At 42.6% G+C, this 24,043-nt stretch overlaps 1 protein-coding gene across 2 annotated transcripts in view; it reads left to right on the forward strand.

The window, feature by feature from the left end:
* The window catches only part of MGST2 (microsomal glutathione S-transferase 2), a 32,286-nt gene extending 11,344 nt beyond the window's left edge, over positions 1 to 20,942 (forward strand). For both annotated transcript variants that reach the window (XM_081540611.1, XM_081540612.1), the window contains 3 exons: positions 15,461 to 15,531; positions 18,803 to 18,884; positions 19,498 to 20,942. In XM_081540611.1, the coding sequence (XP_081396737.1) occupies positions 15,461 to 15,531; positions 18,803 to 18,884; positions 19,498 to 19,627 (283 nt within the window). In that variant the 3' untranslated portion in view covers positions 19,628 to 20,942. The remainder of the gene's footprint in view (positions 1 to 15,460; positions 15,532 to 18,802; positions 18,885 to 19,497) is intronic.
* The last annotated feature ends 3,101 nt before the right edge of the window (positions 20,943 to 24,043 follow it).

Raw genomic sequence — 24,043 nt, forward strand, 5'->3', positions numbered from 1 at the left:
GTCCCAAAGAGTGGGACACGACTGAGTGACTTCACTTATTCTTCTTCTTGGGATTGGAATGAAAACTGACCTTTTCCCGTTCTATGGCCACTGCTGAGTTTTCCAGATTTGCTGGCATATTGAGTGCAGCACTTTCACAGCATCATCTTTTAGGATTTGAAATAGCTCAACTGGAATTCCATCACCTCCACTAGCTTTGTTCGTAATGATGCTTCCTAAGGCCCACTTGACTTTGCATTCCAAGATTCTGGCTCTAGGTGAGTGTTCACACCACGTGATTATCTGGGTCGTAAAGATCTTTTTTGTATAGTTCTTCTGTGTATTCTTGTCACCTCTTCTTAATATCTTCTGCTTCTGTTAGGTCCGTATCATTTCTGTCCTTTATTGTGCTTATCTTTGCATGAAATGTTCCCTTGGTATCTCTCATTTTCTTGAAGAGATCTCTAGTCTTTCCCTTTATATTGTTTTCCTCTATTTCTTTGCATTGATTGCTGAGGAAGGCTTTCTTATCTCTCCTTGCTCTTCTTTGAAACTCTGCATTCAAATGCGTATATCTTTCCTTTTCTCCTTTGCTTTTTGCTTCTCTTCTTTTCTCACCTATTTGTAAGGTCTCATCAGACAACTATTTTGCCTTTTTGCATTTCTTCTTCTTGGGGATGGTCTTGATCACTGCCTTGTATACAATGTTATGATCCTCCATCCATAGTTCTTCAGGCACTCTGTCTATCAGATCTAATCCCTTGAATCTATTTATCACTTCCACTGTATAGTTGTAAGGGATTTGATTTAGGTCATACCTGAATGGTCTAGTGGTTTTCCCTACTTTCTTCAATATGTCTGAATTTGGCAATAAGGAGTTCATGATCTGAGCCGCAGTGAGCTCCTGGCCTTGTTTTTGCTGACTGTATAGAGCTCCATCTTTGGTTGCAAAGACTATAATCAAATTGATTTCGGTGTTGACCATCTGGTGATGTCCATGTGTAGAGTCGTCTCTTGTGTTGTTGGAAGAGGGTGTTTGCTATGACCAGTGCATTCTCTTGGCAACATCTATTAGCCTTTGATCTGCTTCATTTTGTACTCCAAGGCCAAATTTGCCTATTACTCCAGGAAGCTCTTGACTTCCTACTTTTGCATTCCAGTCCCCTATGATGAAGAGGATATCTTTTTTGGGTGTTAGTTCTAGAAGGTCTGTAGGTCTTCATAGAACTGTTCAGCTTCAGCTTCTTCGGCATTACTGGTCGTGGCCTAGACTTGGATTACTGTGATATTGAATGGTTTGCCCTGGACATGAATAGAGATGATTCTGTCATTTTTGAGACTGTATCCAAGTACTGCATTTCGGACTCTTTTGTTGACTATGATGGCTACTCCATTTCTTCGAAGGGATTCTTGCCCACAGTAGTAGATATAATGGTCATTTGAGTCAAATTCACCCATTCCAGTCCATTTTAGTTCACTGATTCCTAAAATGTTGATGTTCACTCTTGCCATCTCCTGTTTGACTACTTCCAATTTGCCTTGATTCAAGGACCTAACATTCCAGGTTCCTATGCAATATTGCTCTTTATAGCATTGGACTTTACTTCCATCACCAGTCACATCCACAACTGGGTGATGTTTTTGCTTTGGTTCTCTCTCTTCATTCTTTCTGGAGTTGTTTTTCCACTGATCTCCAGTAGCATATGGGGCATCTACTGACCTGGGGAGTTCATCTTTCAGTGTCCTATCTTTTTGCCTTTTCATACTATTCTTGGGGTTCTCAAGCAGTTAACAGCATCTAATGAGAATCGGACAACTTTTTATTTTCATACAATTACTTATTATTTCATACTTAATTTGTTTTTATATGTATCTTTTATTTAGAAAGTGCTATTCTTTTTTTTTTTAATAAATTTATTTATTTTAGTTGGGGTAATTACTTTACAATATTGTAGTGGTTTTTGCCATACATTGACATGAATCAGCCATGAGTTTACATGTGTTCCCCATCCTGAACCCCCCTCCCACCTCCCTCCCCATCCCATCCCTCTGGGTCATCTCATTGCCCCAGCCCTGAGCATTTGTCTCATGCATCGAACCTGGAATGGTGTTCTGTTTCACATATGATAATATACATGTTTCAATGCTATTCTCTCAGAACGTCCCACCCTCACCTTCTCCCTCAGAGTCCGTAAGACTGTTCTATGCATCTGTGTCTCTTATTCTGTCTCGCATATAGGGTTATCGTTACCATCTTTCAAATTCCATATATATGCATTAGTATACTGTATTGGTGTTTTTCTTTCTGGCTTACTTCACTCTGTGTAATGGGCTCCAGTTTCATCCATCTCAATAGAATAGATTCAAATGTATTCTTTTTAATGGCTGAGTAATATTCCATTGTGTATATGTACCACAGCTTCCTTATCCATTTGTCTGCTGATATTCTTATATCACTACCACAAATGGGAACAATTTCATTTTTTCCTCATTTGTTTGAGTAAAAAAGAAGTTGAGATGTATGGCAGAAACCAACATATTATAAAGCAGTTTTCCTTCAATTAAAAATAAATAAATTTTAAAAAGTTGATTCATAGAAAAATAATAAGAATATAGTAGTAATGGTATAATCTCTAAGTTGTGTCCAATTCTTGCAACCTCATGGACTATAGCCCACCAGGCTCTTCTGTCCATGGGATTTCCCAGGCAAGAATACTGGAGTGCGTTGCCATTTCCTTCTCCAGGGGATCTTCCCAACCCAGGGATCAAACCCAGGTCTCCTGCATTACAGGCAGTCTCTTGCATTACAGGTGGATTCTTTACCAACTGAGCCACCAGTAAAGCTGGTAAGAGTATATGGAGAGGCTAAATTTTTGACAGTAATATATTAATGTTTGAATTTTTGGAGATACTATTTATAAAAATGATCACAGGAGGAAATTCTGCATCTTCCCACTTTGTCTTTCATGATCTGAGAACTTCCTGTCGGGGAGTGTTGGATTTTCAGCAGGTTAAACTCTTTGGCCACTTCTGGTTCTATGTTTGTTCACATAGTTTTCACAAATTTGATTTTCTTTAAAGTTATTTCTCTCTTCTTCCTTTTCTGTGTCTGTACTGCTCTTGTCCTAGAAATAAAAGCTGGACACCGTTTCCAAATGTTTCTCTTAAGTTGCTGTTTAAAAAATAAGTATCCAAATTCAGTTTCCTTGTCAGAAGTGTTTTGTTTGATTAATCATTGCAGAACAGAGAGGGGTTAAAAAATAATCATGGCAAATAGAAGGGGAAAAAGTGGAAGCAGTGATAGATTTTATTTTGTTGGGCTCCCAATCACTGCAGACAGTGACTGCAGCCATGAAATTAAAATATGCTTGCTCCTTGGAAGGAAAGCTATGACAGACCTAAATGGCAGATTAAAAAGTAGAGACATCACTTTGCTGACAAAGGTCTGTCTAGTCAAAGCTATGGTTTTTCCAGTAGTCATGTATGGATGTGAGAGTTGGACCATAAAGAAGGCTGAGTGCTGAACTGATGCTTTTGAATTGTGGTGTTGGAGAAGACTCTTGAGAGTCCCTTGGACTGCAAGGAGATCAAATTGGTCAATCATAAAGGAGATCAACCCTGAATATTCATTGCAAGGACTGATGCTTAAGCCCAATACTTTGGCTGCCTGATTCTGGGAAAGATTGAAGGTAAAAGGAGAAGGGGTCAGCAGAGGATGCCATGGGTAGGCAGTATCACTGACTCAATGGATATGAATTTGGGCAAACTCTGGGAGGTATTGAAGGACAGGGCACCTGGCATGCTGCTGTGCTTGGGGTCGCAAAGCATTGGACATGACTTAGCAACTGAACAACAACAAAAAATAATAGACAATACTAGATTGGGGGTGGGAGATTTGGAGCCATGAAATACCATTATGGGCACAGTAATGTGCTGCAGTCCATGGGTTCGCAAAGAGTGGGACATGGCTGGGTGACTGAACAACAACAAATAGCTGTCTTGGGCTCTCTTGGAAGGGTGAATGAGAATGGTCTTACTTCCTTCCCTGAATTTCTTCTTGGATATTCCAGAGCACTAGCCCAGTTCTCACCTTAGGTTCTAAAGTTTAGGATGAACTTGGCCAGATAAGAGTAGTCTCATTGCTAGTGAAGCCATTTCAGCTTTTATCTGAGGTGGTTAGGGCAGAAGGGTTACCCCTTGGGTAACCAGTTCATTCCAAAGCCTACTTGGCTACCTGTTCTCTTTCTCAGGGGAGTCTCCCTTGAGCTCTGCAAATCCCCATGAGGGCATGCACTTTCTTTTCTGGTGCTCCTGGACCAAAGCACTGAGTCCCTTCCGTCTCTCTTGAAAGTCTCATGGCCTCATCAGTAACAGAAATGCTGCCTTTCTCCCACTGTTCCTCTTGCTGCTTTGCCCTAAGTGTAGCCAAGAAGAATTATGACTAATTCTTTCTTTGAGTGGAACTTGACAACATCTCACAGCAACTACTTCATGGTTCCTCTGACCACCCCTAAAGTGCCTGTTTCCTGTCCGAGGGTCACCTCAGATTGGATATTTGTCAAGTAGAGATGATTATTATGGAGCCAGTTTACCCAAGTCACTAGACCAGTTACTAACCCCTTCTCTAGAGACCCCCTTCATTTCCTCTTCCCTTCCTCCAGGGAGGGCATTCGGGTGACTCTCTCTAGAGTTTTGCAGCCTTTTGCCAGAATACATTCTTTGAAATTGTGAAAATAGCAACTATAATTTCACCGAGGGCCATTTCTTCATGTTATTGCTAAGCTTAGAAAAGTCTTTCTAGTCTAGTTTGAGCACCTTGATCCGTTTAGATTAAAGGCTTTTCTAAATCTAAAAAGTAGATCCAAATAATAAATTAATCTTGTAATTTAAATATATTTCCTCTGATTCTATCCTCACTGGAAGAGAAGAACAGCTTCTGATGACCTCATTCTTTTTCATACACTCGAGGATCATTATTAAATGTCTTTCATCTTCTATATTTTGAAGCTAGGTAGCACAAATTCAGCTTTTTTTCAATCATTAAAAAATTTGGTTGTTCTCTTCAGACTGAAAAAGTTTTCTTATTGTTTCTAAACCTGGAGCCTAGGAAGGTATGTAGTATTCCAGCAATGATTCCATCAGTTCTGCATAAGGCAGAAGAATTGCCTCTTAATTCCATTTTATATATACCACTGCTTGCTTAAATGCTGAATTATTCAGTTCCTATTCCAGGATTAACTGGCCATAAGACACGAGTAAACCCAATCATCATGAACCTGAAAATTCTTTAGAAATATTATTCCTTTCCTACTCTGTTGTAGTTCTCTCTCTCTCTCTTTTTTTTTTTTTGTGCCATTTTATTGATTTCTTATAGTCACTTTGAATTTTAATTCTGAAGTTTAGGAATTAAAATTATTGACCATAATGCCTGTCTAAAAACCATGGGGAAAAAGGAAAATCACAAAATAGTAATTTTTCAAATGTTCTGTAGCAACAAGATTTTAGTAATGAGTCAGCTCTTTTGTAGGAATGACAAAAATGATACATAATAGACAATAAGCACTCTTCTATCCTTTTTAGAAGTGTGCTGATCTTGAACATTAGCTGAAAGCACAAGCTGTACTTATCCACTGAGTTATAAAAGGACTTGAGATCTCCGAGATGAGAGAATGACTACGTGAGGAGCTTTTCAAACGCCATCCCCCTCTAAAGCCTACCTGTATTTGTCACGTGGGGCCACGGTAAAACAAAATGCCACAGCCTGGGTGGCTTCAGTGACAGGTATTTATTTTTTACAGTTATGGAGGCTGCAAGTCTAAGACTGAGGTTCTGGCTGCTTCTGTTTCTGGTGAGAGCTTTCTTCTCATGGCTTGACGTGTCCTCACATGGCCTTCCTTTATTAGAGAGAGAGCGCATGTGAGAGGGAGAGTCTGCCCACGTCAGAGAGCTCTCCGGTGTTGCTTATAAGGACAGCAATCCTGTTGAATCAGGACGCCACCTTTGGACCTCATTTTAACTTTTATTTCTTTCTTAGTTCAAATACAGCTCCCTAGGGATTTAGGGCTTCAGCATGTAAACTTTGGGAAGACACAAACATTTAGTCCATACTACCAGCAGACAAACGCTTCTGTCCCACAAGTTGGGTGATTCTCAGGCAGTCAGGAGAAGAGAAAGTGAAAGTTGCTCAGTCACGTCTGACTCTTTGTAACCCCATGGATTATACAGCCCATGGAATTCTCCAGGCCAGAATACTGTGGGTAGCCTTTCCCTTCTCCAGGGGATCTTCCCAACCCAGGGATCGAACCCATGTCTCCTGCATTGCAGGCGGATTCTTTACCAGCTGAGCCACAAGGGAAGCCCCAAGGGATGAGAGGCGGCTAGAATTTGGATGAAATGCAAGCCTCACTTCCTCATTTCCCCATGCTGTTCCTTAGCAGCAATACCACTGAAGTGCTGGTAGGATTCATGCCCTCCTGCCATCAGCAAGTCTCCCTCTGGGGTCACCATATCATCAATGGTTACTTGATAAGGGACAATTTAGATAGTTACGGATCTAGATAAAAAGAAATCTCTGACAACCTCTCATTCCCAAGCTTTTTCTGAGCATATTGACCTGTTGCTCTGACCACCTCCACCCTCACCAGCCAGTATAATAAACCCAAACACTTCTCAGGGTCAAAAGCCAGCAGATTGAGGCTGGATCATCTATTAATAGTGCAAGTAGCTTATGGCAGTGTGCAACCTCCTGGCGTTTCAGAACAAGTCATCAAAACAAAAGAAGGATAAAAAGGAGCAGCAAAAATCTTGAACGAGGGAATCCTCCTTTAAGTTGCCTTGTCTGCCTTTTATTTTTAAAAATAAAAATACTATAAGCCTAAGGGTTTCCCTTGTGACTCAGATGGTAAAGAATCTGCCCACAACGTGGGAGACCTGGGTTTGCTCCCTGGGTTGGGAAGATGCCCCGGAGAAGGGCATGGCAACCCACTCCAGTATGCTTGTCTGGACAATCCCATGGATAGAGGAGCCTGGTGGGCTACAGTCCACAGGGTCACAAAGAGTCAGACATGATTGAGTGACTAACACACACATTGTAAACATGGAATTGGAAGTGTTCTCTTGACTGTTCAAGTTTTCCCCTTTGCAAATGGTTCAGATTTTTCTAGGAACAAGTTTGTCATAAGCTAAGATTCACACTGACTGTTCATGAGAAATCTCTCAAACGGCAGAAATATTCAGAAGTGTTTTAGGCCAGAGATTTCCCAAATGATGTATATACACTGAGGGGGCGCACTAAGGAATCTGCTGTGGGAGTGAGGAAAATATTGGAGCTTCTATTTATATTTGCTCTTAAAATACCACCTTTTAATTTCTATGTGTTTTCTAATGAATGTGATACTCTTTTCCAGTCGAATGTATTAGCTGTGCTGACGGATCAATCCCATATTCCCAGTGGTTCAAAGTAATGGAACTATACGTCTTGCTCACGGTCAAGGCCTCCATGGGTGTTCCTGGTTGGGTGGCCTTCCACATGGTCATTTAGGGGCCAACGCTTCTTCCATTTAAGAGTTTTGTCTCTCTCCAGGTGCTCAAGAGTTCTCTCCCTTCAACCAATGTGTGGGGCAAGGGGGCTTGGCACACCATCTACTTAGCCATCTGGCTCAGGAGTGATATATTTTATTTCAGTTTCTTTCCATTGGCAAGAAGTGGCCCCATCAAAATCCCAGGAGGCTGGCAAGTGTATCCTTGACCAGGCAGCTGCCACACAGCACCAACGTCACACTATCCTTGTTGTCAGCTAGCGCTCTCTGCTCTTGCAGGGCATGTGGATGTTTTTATTTGATCAGGGTTGTGCAATTTAAAAAAGTCAGAGACTGGGGTTTTAGGCACTGTGCCAGAACCCAGTATGTGATGAGCTTTGTAGTACCTACACTTGATGATGGAGACAGGTCCCAAACAGTCCTTACTTCAGAACTACATTCATTGTTCCCAGCTCTTGGGTCCAGACAGGGATCTGCAGTGGTCACGTGTCCTGAGGCTCCAGGTCCAGAACCCCTTGGAGTTGGGGATGGACCACGAGAGCTTTCAATGGCTTTGACTATTCAATCTCCACAGACTCCATCGGCCCATCCTCTAGGGTAACCAACTCTTTCCAGTTTGCCTGGGACTTCCCCAATTTCAGCACTCTGGTTTCTGTGTCCCAGGAAATCCCTCAGTTCCAGACAAACCAGGACAATTTAGCTGGGATTGTCCTGGCTTTTAAATCAAAGACCCACGTTCTGAAAACCTCTGCAGTGTGGGGCAAACCAGGATGGCTGGTCACCCTACTGTCCTTCCAGCAAAGACCCTTTCTGTTATTATCCCAGGTAGAAGCTGAGGCTCAGGGTGATATCTGCCTGGAACAAAAGAGAACCTCATCCCTCATCTTTTTGTGGGATGCTTAAATATCAAAGCACACAGGATTCTAGCACAAAAATGACTCTCACCAGGGAATATAGTGGACAGACTTGCTTGCCCCTCGAGTGGACACGCAGGAAGGGGGGCAGTCCAGCAGTGGTCAGAACCACTCTGTTCCCATGCAGAGGGAAATGGACACAGCTGCTGCCGGCCGATTTCTGCCCCATTTCTGTCCCTTAGGAGGGTTTCCTGAGAATCTCCTGTAATAATAGATCTGGCTTCATGTCCAAAAAGAGACCATCAATTATTTTCACCTTGGTTTTCCTGTCAGTGTGACTGTAATTAGTCACTGATAGGGTTGCGAAGAGCACATTTTCAGAGTTTCGTCCCCCGGAGTTAAACAACGTCTGTGGATGGCTCACTGTAAGCGTCCCAGGGCACATCTGGGCATGGACCACTTCACCTGGCTGCGGGGTCTGCAGAGGCCCGGAAGTGCTGGTTGTCAAGGATGTGGTCACATGGTGAAGGGGATGCGAGAAGTCAGACTGAGCAGCTAGAACGGGATTCCAGTTATTTCAGGGCCAAGCAATACCTGGTGTCTTCAGCAGGCAGCAACTGTTAGCAATAGCAGGATCCCAGGCTGGCTATCACAAGTGGCGCTACTGGTCAAGAATCTGCCTGCCAATGCAGGAGACGCAGGGGAGTCGAGTTGGATCCGTGGGTCAGGAAGATCCCCTGGAGAAGGAAATGGCAACCTACTCCAGTATTCTTGCCTGGGAAATTCCATGGATGGAGGAGTCTGCAGGGCTATGGTCCATAGGGTCGCAAAGAGTCGGATATGACTGAGCACAGACAGCGCAGGCTGGCTGTCAGAAAGTCCTTTTCAATCTCCGAAAGATGAGGGTGTAAGTGGACAAAGCCTTGGGGCTTAAGGCAGGACAGTAAATGAGGGGCCAGGAGAAAAGTACAATGAGTGCACCTGGGACATGAGGTCAGGGTGAGCCCAGCAGCGATTCACGGCCAGAGTCTCCTTCCCTAGGAGAGGAGGGCGCAGAGATAAGGTGTTAATAGTAAGCTGTCCCAACCCTCCAGGCTCTGCCCTCCGGGAGCACTGACACAGTGACTCTCACATCCCTGCCCGAGTCTCCGTGACTTCCAGTCGCCCCTGCTCCTCTGGGCCTCGGCACCCCTTTCCCCATCTCCTCAGTTACTGCCTGGAACCCCAGGGCTGTGGGCAGGGACAGCCCTGCTGGCTGGTGTCTGACGGGAGGCCATGCCGCTGCCCTGTCCCAGTCGTCCCGTCCTGTGAGTGCGGGACCCCTCCCAGGTTCTAGAGCCTTCTGTGACTGCTCCTGGGTGCTCTGTGGTCTGGGGCAGGGGGAGGTGAGGGCGGTGGCTCTCCCCAGCTCTTTGCCACTTCTGTCATCTGAGGCACAGCACTGCTGGCGTCTGGAGTCTCAGCAGTCCTTTCATGAAGACTGTCCTCCAGCTTTCAGCCTGGTCTCCACTCAGGGGTGAAACTGGCTCCCTGGCTTAGGTGGGTGTGGGGGAGCCCCTTGAACATATGTTCGTTCTCCTCTTTCCTCACCCCTTCTTGCCCAGAGGCCCTTTTCCTCTTGTAGATGAGACACAAAAGTGCTGGTGCATCTCAGCACGTGTGGAAGGATGCCCACAGGGGCCACAGACCCGAGAATTTCTGTCTCTACAGAGTAGCTTAGGCTTGGCTGAGATGCTTTTATATAACACCATCATTCTACCCCATGTGCCCAGCCAGGACCACTAATGCAGTGGGGGAAAAAAAAACCTTCTAAATAGTTAAGATTTTTATGAAGAATAAAATGGACTGCTGTCAAGGGTGATTTTTTAAAAAAAATCTCATTGTGGCTAAGTTTGAGTCGTGTTGTGGAAAAACTTAACCATTAAATTTGGAATATTGTAAGGTGTTTTACTCCCTTGGAGGAGGGCTTGGCAACCCATTCCAGTATTCTTGCGTGGAGAATCCTATGGACTGAGAATCCTGGCGGGCTACAGTCCATGGGGTCACAGAGAGTCAGACACGACTGAGTTACTAAGCACAGCACAGCAAGGTGTTTTACAAGACTAGATAAAAGGACTATAAAAGGACTGTAACCTGCCAGGCTCCTCTGTCTATAGGATTTTCCAGGCAGGAATACTGGAGTGGGTTGCCATTTCCTTCTCCAGGAGATCTTCCGAACCCAGGGATTGAACTTGGATGTCCTGCATTGCAGGTAGATTCTTTACCAACTGAGCTACCGGGGAAGGTTCTAGATAAAAGGACCATTGTGTTTTGTTTCCAAAAAGGATCACAGAAACATCCAATGAGTGTGGAAAATAGAGCTTTCTTCTGCTATTATTCTTTTATACTTCATGGAAGACAGGTCCATGGATTTAGCTGAGGAAAAGGAAGTGATTTTTAACATAGCTGTAATTATCCTGACCATTCACATTTATAAAGTGTCTTTTCATTTAACCTACTGTAGCGACCTACATTAGTGAAAAAGCAACCATCACAAGGAAAATAGTGCCAGGCATGGGAAAGGGCAGAAAGGCAAATCTCTGTTTTTTGGCGAGTGTGAGAAAGTTGTGGCAATGATTTGTGAGGGTGTCAGTGTCAGACTCTGGACGAGACATTCCTTAGGTCATTCTATTGGTCTTTCGAGACTTTAAAGACAGCAGTAGAAAATGAAGAGGAAAGCTTTTGACATTTGTATTCCGCATTGCTGATGTGCCAGGGGTCTGATGATTGCTCCCCTGGCTCTGAGAGAGTTGAGTGGGTGACTTCACTGTCGTCATAGCCGGTGTAGGGTTAGAAAGGTCCACTCGTGCTTCTGACTCTGCACCGGCCGTGGGCTTTATATGAGCACTGAGTTATGCAGTTAATTATGCAGCTTTCTTACCCAGCTTTAAGAGATGGTTGAATGATTATCAGGGAGTTTTTTCTCATGTAGTTGAGTCAAAAACTAATAAGGTTGAGTTGACCCATCTGCAATTTCTTGTAGATTTTATGGAGAATGAGGAAAGAATTTCACTTTATAATTATGCTTTTTTCTTTTTTTGTTAGAGGTTTTCTTTTCAGATTTATTGAGGTATAATTGACAAATTAAAATTGTACGATATTTAAAGTATACAACATGATGATTTGACACACATATAATTTGTGAAAGAATTTCCCCCATTGAGTTAATTAACACGTCTGTTACCCTTTACATATTTACTCTTTTTGTGAAAACACTTAAGTTTTACTTTCTTTTGTTGTTGTTCAGTCACTCAGTTGTGTCTGACTCTTTGTGACCCCATGGACTGCAGCACACTAGGCTTCCCTGTCCTTCACTATCTCCTGGAGTTTGCTCAAACTCAGGTCCCCTGAGTCAGTGATGCCATCCAACCATCTCCTCCTCTGTCATCCCCTTCTCCTCCTGCCCTCAATCTTTCCCAGCATCAGGGTCTTTTCTAATGCTCTTTGCATTAGGTGGCCAAAGAGTTACTTTCTTAGCAGACTTCAATTATAAAATAAAGTGTTATCAGCTACAGTCACCATGTTATATATTAGATCCTCAAACCTTATTAATTTAATAACTGAAAGTTTGTACCCTGTTATTAGACTCTCCCTATTTTCCCCACCCTCAGGCCTTGGCACTCACCATTCTATTTTCTGTTTCTGTGAGATCACCTTTTTTTTTTTTTTTTTTAAGATTCCACATAAAAGTGCTACCGTGCACTATTTGTCTTTCTCTGCCTGGCTTATTACACTTAGCATAATGCCCTGCTGGTTCATCTAGGTTGTGGCAAATGGCAGGATTTCCTACTTTTTAAAGGTTGAATAATATTCCATTATATATATGTATATCATATTTTCTTTATCCCTTCATCCACTGCTAGACACTTAGATTGTTTACATATTGGCTACTGTGAGTAACGCTGTAATCAAGATAAGAATACAGATATCTTTTCAAGATAGTGATTTCATTTCCTTTGGATATTTGCCCTGCAGTGGGATTGCTGGATCATATGGCAGTTCTAGTTTTAATTTTTTGAGGAATCTCCATACTGTTTTCCTTAGTGGTCGCATCAATTTACATTCTCACCAACAGTGTATAAGGGTTCTCTTTTCTCCAAGTTCTTGCCAGCACTTGTTCCTTGTCTTTTTGATAATAGCCATTTAAAGTGTGAGGTGATATCTCATTATGGTTTTGATTTGCATTTTGCTGATGGTTAGCAATGCTGAGCACTTTTTCATGTACCTGTTGGTCATTTATGTCTTTGGACAAATGTCTGTTCGGGTTCTCTGCTCATTTTTTAGTTGGGTTGTTTGGTTTTCTCTGCTATTGAGTTGTATGTGTTCTTTCTACATTTTGGGTTGTAACCCCTTATCGAATTTGTGGTTTGCATGTATTTTTTTCCCATTCTACAGATTGCCTTTTCATTTTGTTGGTGACATCCTTTGCTGTGAAGAAGCTTTTTAGTTTGATTTAGCCCCACTTGTTTATTTTTGTTCTTGTTGCCTTTGCTTCTAGTGTCAAATCCAAAAAAATAATTACCAAGGCTAATGTCAAGGATATTTTCCCCTAAGTCTTCTTATATGAGTTCTACGGTTTTTGTTGTTGTTGTTATATTCACTGGTTTGTTGTACGTTTTTAGACTCCACCTGTAAGTGATATCATATAGTATTTGTTTTTTTTGAAGACCTCCCTTTAACATCTCTTATATGTCTAGTGGTAATCAACTCCTTCAGATTTTGTTCTAAAATTCTTTATCTCTCCCTCAATTTTGAAGAACAACTTTGCAGGGTAGAGTTTTCTTAGTTGGCAGTTTTTTCTTTCAACACTTTGAATATATCTTCCCACTTGCTTCTGGCCCACCAAGTTTAAAACTGTTTAATTGCTTGCGATGGTCCTGTAGGGCCTGTGACTGCAAGCCTCATTGGCTATCAGAGCTGGGTAGTTTAGGGGCCTGTCCCTCAGGGAGCAGCTGCCAAAGCTAGGGTGCCAGATGTGTGTACAAACTCCTTCTGGGCAGATGCTGGCAATCTCGTTTTATCAATGGAGTGAATTGAAGGCAGTAGGTAAGGGAAGTGCCCATCAGCTCCCATGGCCTCCAGGGAGGATCTCATCCAGCCCCTGGATATGTGCTAAACTGGAAGCAGGGTCTCCAGGCATCAGCTTGTGAGTATGGAGGTAGACCCTCTCTAGAGGAAGACTGGAGACATGACGTTTTGCCTGCTTTCTCTGCACTGAGCCCCAGATGGTTAGCTGTACTGAGTGTTCATGTACTCGGTTAAGAAATGCTTCTTTGCTTGCTATAGTCCTGTGGGTCTTATGGATTCAAGCCCTGTGAGGTTGCATTTTGGGGAAACCAGCCCTCAGGTGGAAGTCTTTAAACTTGGAGTGCTAGATGTGCAGTCTAACCCCCTTGCTCCTCAGGGAGAAGCTTGGGGTTGAGGATTTCCTCCTGAATGTATGATGCTGTCATAGGGGTGAGGAGAGTGTGTCTCAGCTTCTCTTGCTTGTTTCAGTGTGGCCTTTTTTTGGCCACACTACTCAGCTTGCAGGATCTCAGTTCCCTGACGAGGGATTAAACCTGGGCCACAGCAGTGAAAGCCTGGAATCCTAACCACTAGGCCACCAGGGAACTCCCAGTATGGCTGTTTTCTTATTTGCCTGATGTGTAGGAGTCACTCAGCTGGTTTCAGGATTTCTCTCAGAGGGAGTTGCTCTGTGTGTATCTGCACATTCATTGCACCTGCGGGAGGAGGGAAGTTTAAGAGCCTCCCATGTTAGCATCTTGGTCACAAAAGAAAACAAACCAACCCCCCCCCCCCCCATTGAGGAAAGAAGAGAGACAAAAGAATCATTCAAGGTGACCTAAGTTAGAAGACTCAGCCTTAAAGAACCAGGATCAACTGTTTCTTGGTTGTTTGCATCGTAACCTTACATACTCAAGCTTTGAGGCTTAAGGATCCTACATACATCCTTAAAGGAAGGATGTAAGATCATTTCTAATCCTGTAGACTATGACTTTTCCACCAGGTTTGACTCAAGACCTTATTGCACATTACATTAAAGTTTTCTTTTACCTCGTTGTGATATTGTCAGCAGAGAGCTCAGCTAACCTAACCAAGATCACTTGGGGGCATAGCACAGGAAGGAAGATGAATATAATTCATCTTTTTTCCTTTTGCTAGGTGCAGACAAATTAATTATAGTTCCCAGATAATGATTCCCTTTTGCTTAAAATAGTATCAAAATTTCCACCCAAGTCTTCTATGAATAGAAGCAATTTGACTTGATATTAGGACAGAACTTTGGGGTCTGGAGATGACACAGACTTCCTCTGATTCTCTGGGAGGCATCGTCAGCTTGGGTTCTCAGTCTTTAGTTTTGTCCTCCATAAAATGGGAATGAAATATGCTTCATTCGTTTCAGGAGGTTTTAGGGGGTTTCTTTGAAAACCATTTAATATGATGAGCAACTCAAATGGAAGGCACTGGATGCAAGAGAATTCTGGGCAAGAAATCTATTTAATATGAATGAGTTATTTACTGGGTTATTTAGATAAGATACAGAATGATCTTTAGGCTCAGAATTGGAACCATCTCAAGGCTTGTCTTTTAATTCATTTCTACTACAGGCAACTTATATGTAGGAGAGTGATTCTTGGCCCTGCTCTGAGGTTTGAAAAATGTTTGAGTCTCACCTTGAAAGATTAGAGGTGCAGATGGTAAAGAATCTGCTGGTAATGCGGGAGAGCTGGGTTCGATCCCTGGGTCAGGAAGATGCCCTGGAGAAGGGAATGGCTACCCACTCCAGTATTCCTGTCTGGAGAATTCCATGGACAGAGGAGCCTGGTGGGCTATAGTCCGTAGGTTCCAAAGAATCGGATATGACTAAGTGACTCACATTTTCACTTGAAAGCCTGATTTTACCTATAAGGACACTTATGTTCTTTAGGTTAATTCTTGTATTATTTTTGTCAGAAGAGGCTGGACACTTACCTCTAGGTGAAAACTCACTGCTTTGGTGTATAGTTTTCTCATAGAATAACCTACATGTTTATTTTTTTCCTGCAGGCAAAACTGTGTGGAGTTTTACCCAATATTCCTAATCACATTGTGGATGGCTGGATGGTATTTCAACCAAGGTAAGTTTAAAAGACAACTCTGTTCTCATGACGACTGTGGTCCTTACCAATATTAAGTAGCAGATATTCACCTACACATCTACTGATCCTGGAAATTGTTTTAAGCAAAAGAAGCACTGTCTGTTTGCATCAAAGAGCGGTGTGCTACAGATAGGCGAACTTTGGCTTCATTTCAATTTAATTCAGTGAAATTTTTTTTTTTTTTATAAAAACTTGAAACCAACCAGATGTGGGGGACTCCAGAATGAAAATGACATGTGATTTTGTCTTCAAGTCTAATACTCTATAAATTCTAATTTATCTGCAGGAACAGAACACAGAATTAACAGTTCACCCTGGTTATTATAGCTAATATTTATTGAGTACTTACTTCATGCCAGGTACTGTTTTTTTTTTTTTTTTTAAATTAATTGGCTCGTCCGGGTCTCAGTTGTCGCGTGTGGGAGCTTCTCTCTAGTTGTGAAATGTGGGCTTCTCTTGTTGCAGAGCACAGGCTCTTTAGTGCATGGGCTTCAGTAGTTGCAGCATGCAGGCTCAGAAGCCTTGATGTAATGTGGAATCTTAGTTCCCCAGGGATCGAACCCATGTCCCCTGCATTGGAAGACACATTGTTAACCACTGTATCATGAAGGAAGTCCCTGCCAAGCTTTGTTTTTAAGTGTCACACATATATTATCTCATATGTAGCACTTACAGGATTAAAAACCTTGTTATGAGGTAGGTCCCATAATTTCTGCTTTATAGGTGAGGAAACTGAAGTACAGATTGGTTAAGTCTTTTGTCCAACTTAACTTTCACCAGTTTAGGAGAAAATTAGCTTTCAACTTCAGAGCAGGGTTTATAGGTATTTGACCAACAACCCATGTGCTTTTTCTTAGGAGTTTCCAGGAATGTGGTCTACTGGATGTAGAAACTTTGTACATATCTGTTTTCTATTTGAATTGGGGATCCTTGGGGAGCTGAGAGCTTTACCGAAACTCTGCCTAGCCCTTTCACAGGTCAGGTTAGCACCAACTACGTTTTTGGAGAAATTCAATCTCTTTTCTCTCTGATAACTCTCATGGCCTCATTTACGTTTGACATTTGATTGCTAAGATTTAAATAAGCCAAAATCTAACTGCTTTTCAAAGGCAACCCTGTCACCTCCCCTCTTAAAATTTTTTTTACTGTCAACTGAGAAATTTGAGATAAAATAGCCTTCAGAGAATGACTTAACTCTATTCCAGTTCACCTTTTTTAATCCCTTAAGGGCAAGAAGGGTAGTTTCTTGTCAGGTGAGAGCACATTCACAACTAATAAGAGAAGAGCCGTTTGGTGATGGCGCTCGGCCTGTGCCGTTTGACCCTCTGGATTTCACTGTGATGGCTGACTGAGGCTGACTGCCTGTGAGGGAAGGGTTTCTTGGATATCTCGTTGTAATTTTCATTCTTTCTCATCCAGAGTAGGTGGCCTATTAACTGCCTCGACCAGTTCTCACTGACTTTGTGGGTGTAGTTGCTTAGAAAGGGAGTTTCAAGCACCATGGTGTGCTCAGGATCTCTCCCCTTCCTCAGAGGCCAGGTGGCCCTGCCAGCCCCTCTCCTCCAGCTCTTTGCTGGACCTACTCCTTCTCCTCCTTCAGGGCCCAGCACAAACATCACCCCTCAGAGGGGCCTTCCCTGACCCCCTCCTAAAGGTGGGCCCCAGCTCCCCCTGGCCCACCCCCCTTTGTTTCCTTCACAGCATGTTCAAGTCTCCTTTTCTTCTCATTTTCCCCCGTGTCTTTGCTGACAAACCCATAAGGGCAGGGAGCTTTGTGTCTTTTTTACTGCTAACCTCAATCCTTAGAATAAGGATACTTGGTACAGTATATGGTAGAAACAAACAAAAAAAGTTTGTGACCTAATAAAATTATGAATTTAATTTTATCCATCATATCAGAGTCTCCCAAACAGACTTCTAGTGTTTTCAAGAGAGCTCTGGCAATTTGCATCTGTGACTTGCTGAGGAGAAGAGAGAAGGTCCCTAGTACAAGAAAGCTACTGAGATTTTTTTTTTCATTGGACAAGATGGCAGAACATCACCCTGCATTTCACATTTCTTTTAGGTAAAATTTGTATTTAGTTAAATGCACAAGTCTCAAATGTACCATTTAATGAGTTTTGACAAATGTATAAACCCGTGTCACTCAGATTCCTATCAAGATGTGGAACATGACTACCACTCAGAAAGTCTCCTCAGGTTCTTCCCAGTCCCTTTCAGAGGCAAACAGTGCTCGGATGTTTTTCATCATAGTTTAGTTTTGCCTATTTTAGAACTCTCCATAATTGGAATCATATAGTATGTACTCCTATATAGTGCTTCATGCACTCAGCAAAACGTTTTTGAGATTCACCATGCTGTTGCAAGTTGTCTGTTTCTTTTCATCGACAGTGGGGTTCCACACTGTATGGTTAGCACAGTTCGGTTGTCCATTCTCCTGTGGATAGATTCCCAGCTGTTTCCAGTGTTTGGCTATTATGAATAAAGCTGCAGTGAATATTCTGAACAGGTCTTTTTATGGATATGTGCTTTCATTTCTCTTGGGGAAATACACAGGAAAGGAAGGACTTGCTGGGTCAAAAAGTAATGTTTGGTTTTTAAAGAAACTACCACATCTTTTCCCAAAGCGGCCGTGCTGTTTTGCATTCCCAACAATAACATGTATGAGGATTCCAACATCCTCAACATTTTGTGCTCTGTCTTTGAAACATTTTGCCATCCTGGTAGGTGTGCAGTGGTATCATCTCGTTATGGCTTTATTTTTACTTTTAAATGAGAGGGAACATTTTTTTAAGGTTTTTTTTTTTTTTTTAATTTATTTGGCTGCACTGGGTCCTGGTTGCAGCATGCAGGATCTAGTTCTTGAGCAGGGATCAAACACTAGCCCCTTGTATTGGGAGCACGGAGTCTTAACTGGTTACTGGACCACCAGAGAGGTCCCCTCGTTGTGGTTTTAAATTGCAGTTTTGCTGATATCAAATGATGTTGAATACTGTTGAAAAATTTTTTGTGTGCCTATTGGTACACTTGCTTATATTGCTACGTGAATTTTCTATTCAAGTATTTTACCCATGAAAAAATTAAGCTGTTTTTCTTTCATTATTGAATTGTCTGAGTTCTCCATATATTCTACACACAAGCCTTTTGTCAGATACACGTTTTGCGTGTTGTCTCAGTTTTCACACCACATTTTGAGAGTCTGCCATCATGTTCTGTGTCTTCTCTATTTTTTTTTTTCTTTTCTCTGCAGTTTTTGCTACTTGTCTGGGTCTGGTGTACATCTATTCCCGTCACCAGTATTTCTGGGGATATGCAGAAGCTGCTAAAAAAAGGTAAGGAGCACCCAAGAATTGTGTGTTTAGACAGAAAGTAGCAGAATGGTCTATATTAGCTTCCTGTTCCTGTAGTATGGGCTTCCCTGGTGGCTCAGCTGCTAAAGAATCTGCCTGCAATGTGGGAGACCTGGGTTCGATCCCTGGGTTGGGAAAATCCTGTGGAGAAGGGAAGGGCTACCCACTCCAGTATTCTGGCCTGGAGAATTCCATGGACTGTATAGCGCTGATGGCTGTGATGACAAAAATGATGGATGTTGCCTACCCAAGTCTCACCAGGCCTACACACTTAGGTGTGAGGTGGAAAATTGCAGGGATAAAACGTGCTCTAAGTGTGCATTCTTTGACCACTGCACTTTAAATCCTGGCAAACATTTTGCACTACCTCCCAAAAGTTGCCAAGGAAATAATCCTGCCCAGCCTTGATAATCCTTTGACTGTTCAAAGGAGCTAGGCATCTTCTCTAATTTGTTTGATGAATCAGAGTGTTCAAATGGCGACAGCACAGAAGTTCTGGGCAGTGTTCATAGGAGAGGCCTGCTCCAGGCTCCCCAGCTTCCTCCCTGCACCCCTGTTTATTCATCACCTTTGTCTCTCTCATATCTGCCCACAGAATCACTGGTTTCCGGCTGAGTCTGGGGGTTTTGGCCTTGTTGACTGTCCTAGGTGCTGTGGGGATTATGAACAGTTTTCTGGATGAATACCTGGACATCGATATTGCCAAGAAACTGAAGCACTTCTAACGGTTCACCTTCCTTTGCGCAAATGCTTATAGGAGATGTTTCCACTCTCAAGGTTAGATGGTGCCACATGTTCCATTAAAAGAAATAAAATTCTCTCTCTTTTTTGAAATGGCTTTTACAGAAACATACCTTTTAGATTTCCTAAATTTGCTCGGAGGGGAAGTATCCTAACGTCAGTGGATGTGTGCTGAGCCCTGGTTTCAGAAGCACATGCTGAGGTCATGGCTGCTCATGTGGGTAGAAAGCAACCTGACCTGTCTGTGTCTGGGGCTTTCCATGGACCACCACCATCACTTGCCTCTAAGACTGCTTCTCTCATGATGGAGAGTTCTAGACAGGTGCTGAAAAGGCTCTGAGCCCAGAATGCCACAGATGGTGGAGGAAGTCAGCAAACACATAAAGTAGCCAGAGAGGCGAGTCATCAACTAATTGCACAAGACACAGCTGGCTGTGAAAATGGACTTTACAAAGTAAAAAGAAAAAAAAAAATCTGTCATTTTCAAGAAACCATCCAGAGATGAGTGCCTGGGGAATTCCTTGCCCCTGGATAGGGGACGAGAGGTCATGGTCATGGCTGGAGAACCTCAGCTGGGTTCCACTGCACGTCCCCTGTCCTGCAGGGCTGGGGCCTGCTGCCGTTGGACCCTGACATGCAGTCACGGTCTGGCACAAGACTGATGACCTTCACTTTCTTCATCTGTAAAATGGGCATGAGTCTTTAGGAACCTTAGGGAAATGGAATTATGAGCATATATAACACTTTTTTAGTATCAGGAGAAGAACTCTCTGTAATTTTTCTAAAGAAAGTGATAGCCTGAATCTTCAAGCAGCTTTTTATTGGGACTTCTTTGGTGTGTGGGTACAAAGGCAGTTACAGAGACTATGAGTAATAGAGAATAATAAAGACATTAAAACACTAGCGTTTCCAGAATAGGAGGGGAGAAGACATGACAACCTCTTGCATGCCAGAGGGCAGTGTGAGTACCCCAGAGCACATTGAGAACCATCGGCCTGGGATCACCAGCCCTCTGACTCTGGCTAAGGCAGCTCGCAGTGGAGGTCGTGCAGCAAAGAAGTGAAGACACCAGAGCCGGGCAACGCTAATCCTGTTCCATCACTCATTGGCTATCCTACCGCAGCCCTGGTAGCCCTCTGCCTCAGTTTTTTCCCTCAGGTAAAATGGGACTGATATCTTACCATGCCATGATTCTATGGTCTTTTTACTTTTTAGTATTCTGATCATTTATAGTGACTCGTATTGTGACATTTTACTTGTTTTGTGCATTGAAGATAATAAAGGAAGAGAGACTGCAAATTTTTGACCCGAAAGCACAATTTCTGCCGACTCATATCCTTTGGAAGTGAGAAAAAACCCACAACTTTTCTACATCTTACTCTCCAGGGTTTTTAAACACCTTGAATTTTGCATTTAAAATGGAACTGTTTAAATATGTAAACTGAAAACATACACACACACGCAGTTTGGTTAAACCACACATGTAGAAAATGAAGATGGGCCCACCAGCATATCAAAACTTTGTATCTTTACGGTACCTGAGCTATAGAACTTATTCCCTTTGTTCCAATTCTGTTGTCATCAAGGCAACCTCTTGATGATTTTATTTCATATAAATTTGGCTACAGGAAGTAAATGTGCTGACCAGAGAGATGTGAGTTTCTGATATGTTTGACATACATATTTTTTGTGTATTATTAAGTTGACTGAAGATCTTTTTTTTTTTGTACAGTTCTTCTGTGTATTCTTGCCACCTCTTCTTAATATCTTCTGCTTCTGTTAGGTCCATACCATTTCTGTCCTTTATCGAGCCTATCTTTGCATGAAATGTTCCTTTGGTATCTCTAATTTTCTTGAAGAGGTCTCTAGTCTTTCCCAATCTGTTGTTTTCCTCTATTTGTTTGCACTGATCGCTGAGGAAGGCTTTCTTATCTCTCCTTGCTATTCTTTGGAACTCTGCATTCAGATGAGGATATCTTTCCTTTTCTCCTTTGTTTTTCGCTTCTCTTCTCTTCCCAGCTATCTGTAAGGCCTCCTCAGACAGCCATTTTGCTTTTTTGCATTTCTTTTCCATGGGGATTGTCTTGATCCCTGTCTCCTGTACAATGTCACGAACCTCTGTCCATAGTTCACGATGCTGTGATCACTCACCTAGAGCCAGACATCCTGGAATGTGAAGTCAAGTGGGCCTTAGAGAGCATCACTACGAACAAAGCTAGTGGAGGTGATGGAATTCCAGTTGAGCTATTTCAAATCCTCAAAGATGATGCTGTGAAAGTGCTGCACTCGATATGCCAGCAAATTTGGAAAACTCAGCAGTGGCCACAGGACTGGAAAAGGTCAGTTTTCGTTCCAATCCCAAAGAAAGGCAATGCCAAAGAATGCTCAAACTACCGCACAATTGCAATCATCTCACATGCTAGTAAAGTAATGCTCAAAATTCTCCAAGCCAGGCTTCAGCAATACGTGAACCGTGAAATTCCAGATGTTCAAGCTGGTTTTAGAAAAGGCAGAGGAACCAGAGATCAAATTGCCAATATCCGCTGGATCATCAAAAAAGCAAGAGAGTTCCAGAAAAACATCTATTTCTGCTTTATTGACTATGCCAAAGCCTTTGACTGTGTGGATCACAATAAACTGTGGAAAATTCTGAAAGAGACGGGAATACCAGACCATCTGACCTGTCTCTTGAGAAACCTGTATGCAGGTCAGGAAGCAACAGTTAGAACTGGACATGGAACAACAGACTGGTTCCAAATAGGAAAAGGAGTACATCAAGGCTGTATATTGTCACCCTGCTTATTTAACTTATATGCAGAGTACATCATGAGAAACGCTGGGCTGGAAGAAACACAAGCTGGAATCAAGATTGCCGGGAGAAATATCAATAACCTCAGATATGCGGATGACACCACCCTTATGGCAGAAAGTGAAGAAGAACTAAAGAGCCTCTTGATGAAGGTGAAAGAGGAGAGTGAAAAAGTTGGCTTAAAGCTCAACATTCAGAAAACTAAGATCATGGCATCTGGTCCCATCACTTCATGGGAAATAGATGGGGAAACAGTGGAAACAGTGTCAGACTTTACTTTTTTGGGCTCCAGAATCACTGCTGATGGTGACTGCAGCCATGAAATTAAAAGACGCTTACTCCTTGGAAGGAAGGTTATGGCCAACCTAGATTGCATGTTTAAAAGCAGAGACATTACTTTGCCAACAAAAGTCCGTCTAGTCAAGGCTATGGTTTTTCCAGTGGTCATGTATGGATGTGAGAGTTGGACGGTGAAGAAAGCTGAGCGCTGCAGAATTGATGCTTTTGAACTGTGGTGTTGGAGAAGACTCTTGAGAGTCCCTTGGACTGCAAGGAGATCCAATCAATCCATCCTAAAAGAGATCAATCCTGGGTGTTCATTGGAAGGTCTGATGTTGAAGCTGAAGCTCCAATACTTTGGCCACCTCATGCGAAGGGTTGACTCATTGGAAAAGACCCTAATGCTGGGTAGGATTGGGGGCGGGAGGAGAAGGGGACGACATAGGATGAGATGGTTGGATGGCATCACCGACTCGATGAACATGGGTTTGGGTAGACTCCGGGAGTTGGTGATGGACAGAGAGGCCTGGCGTGCTGCAATTCATGGGGTCTCAGAGAGTCGGACACGACTGAGCGACTGAACTGAACTGAAGTTGACTGATTTTATTTCCTTTTGTTTTGGCCGTGTGGAGCATGTGGGATCTTAGTTTCCCAGCCAGGGATCGAACCTGTGCCCTCTGCATTGGAAGTGCTGAATCTTAACCACTGGACCGCCAGGGAAGTCCCTGTTTTGTTTTGTTTTTTGATTTTTTTTTTAGAAATCAGATTCCTTGCATCAAAAAGTCAATGTTATAAACAAAGGGAGAAGAAATTTTCTCTATTAATAGAGCCTTCAAAGGCATAAAACCCAAATGGTGATGTGGGGTCCTTGATCAAAGCCTAGTTAGAAAAAAAAAAAGCTATGGGAGACATTTGGGACAATTTGAATAAGGAATAAGAATTCAATATTAGGGAATTGTGTGTTCAGTGCAATAATGTTGTTGTGGCTAGGGAAGAAAATGCCCTAATTCTTTGGCGTTGTGTGCTGGGAGGTTGTGGGGTGAAGTGACCGGTTGTGTATAGCTTACTTTGAAATAGTTCCACAAAATATATATGTTAAGTATATATGGCGAGGTGTTAATAAGTATCAAACTGAGATGGTAAGTGTATAGATCTTCATTGCATTAGTCTATTTTTCTGACTTGGAAAAGGTTCATAACAGAAAAGTTAAAAAATCTGAAGCAAAGTTAAAAGCTAGAGTCAGGTTCTTGGTAGCTCTGTAGACTTTTTTATGTTGAGTGCTATATGCTTGACTTGGGATCAGCGTTAGGAA

The sequence above is a fragment of the Giraffa tippelskirchi genome, chromosome 11 (genome assembly GCF_054371585.1).
Source record: "Giraffa tippelskirchi isolate mGirTip1 chromosome 11, T2T-mGirTip1v1.2.pri, whole genome shotgun sequence".
Classification (NCBI taxonomy): domain Eukaryota; kingdom Metazoa; phylum Chordata; class Mammalia; order Artiodactyla; family Giraffidae; genus Giraffa; species Giraffa tippelskirchi.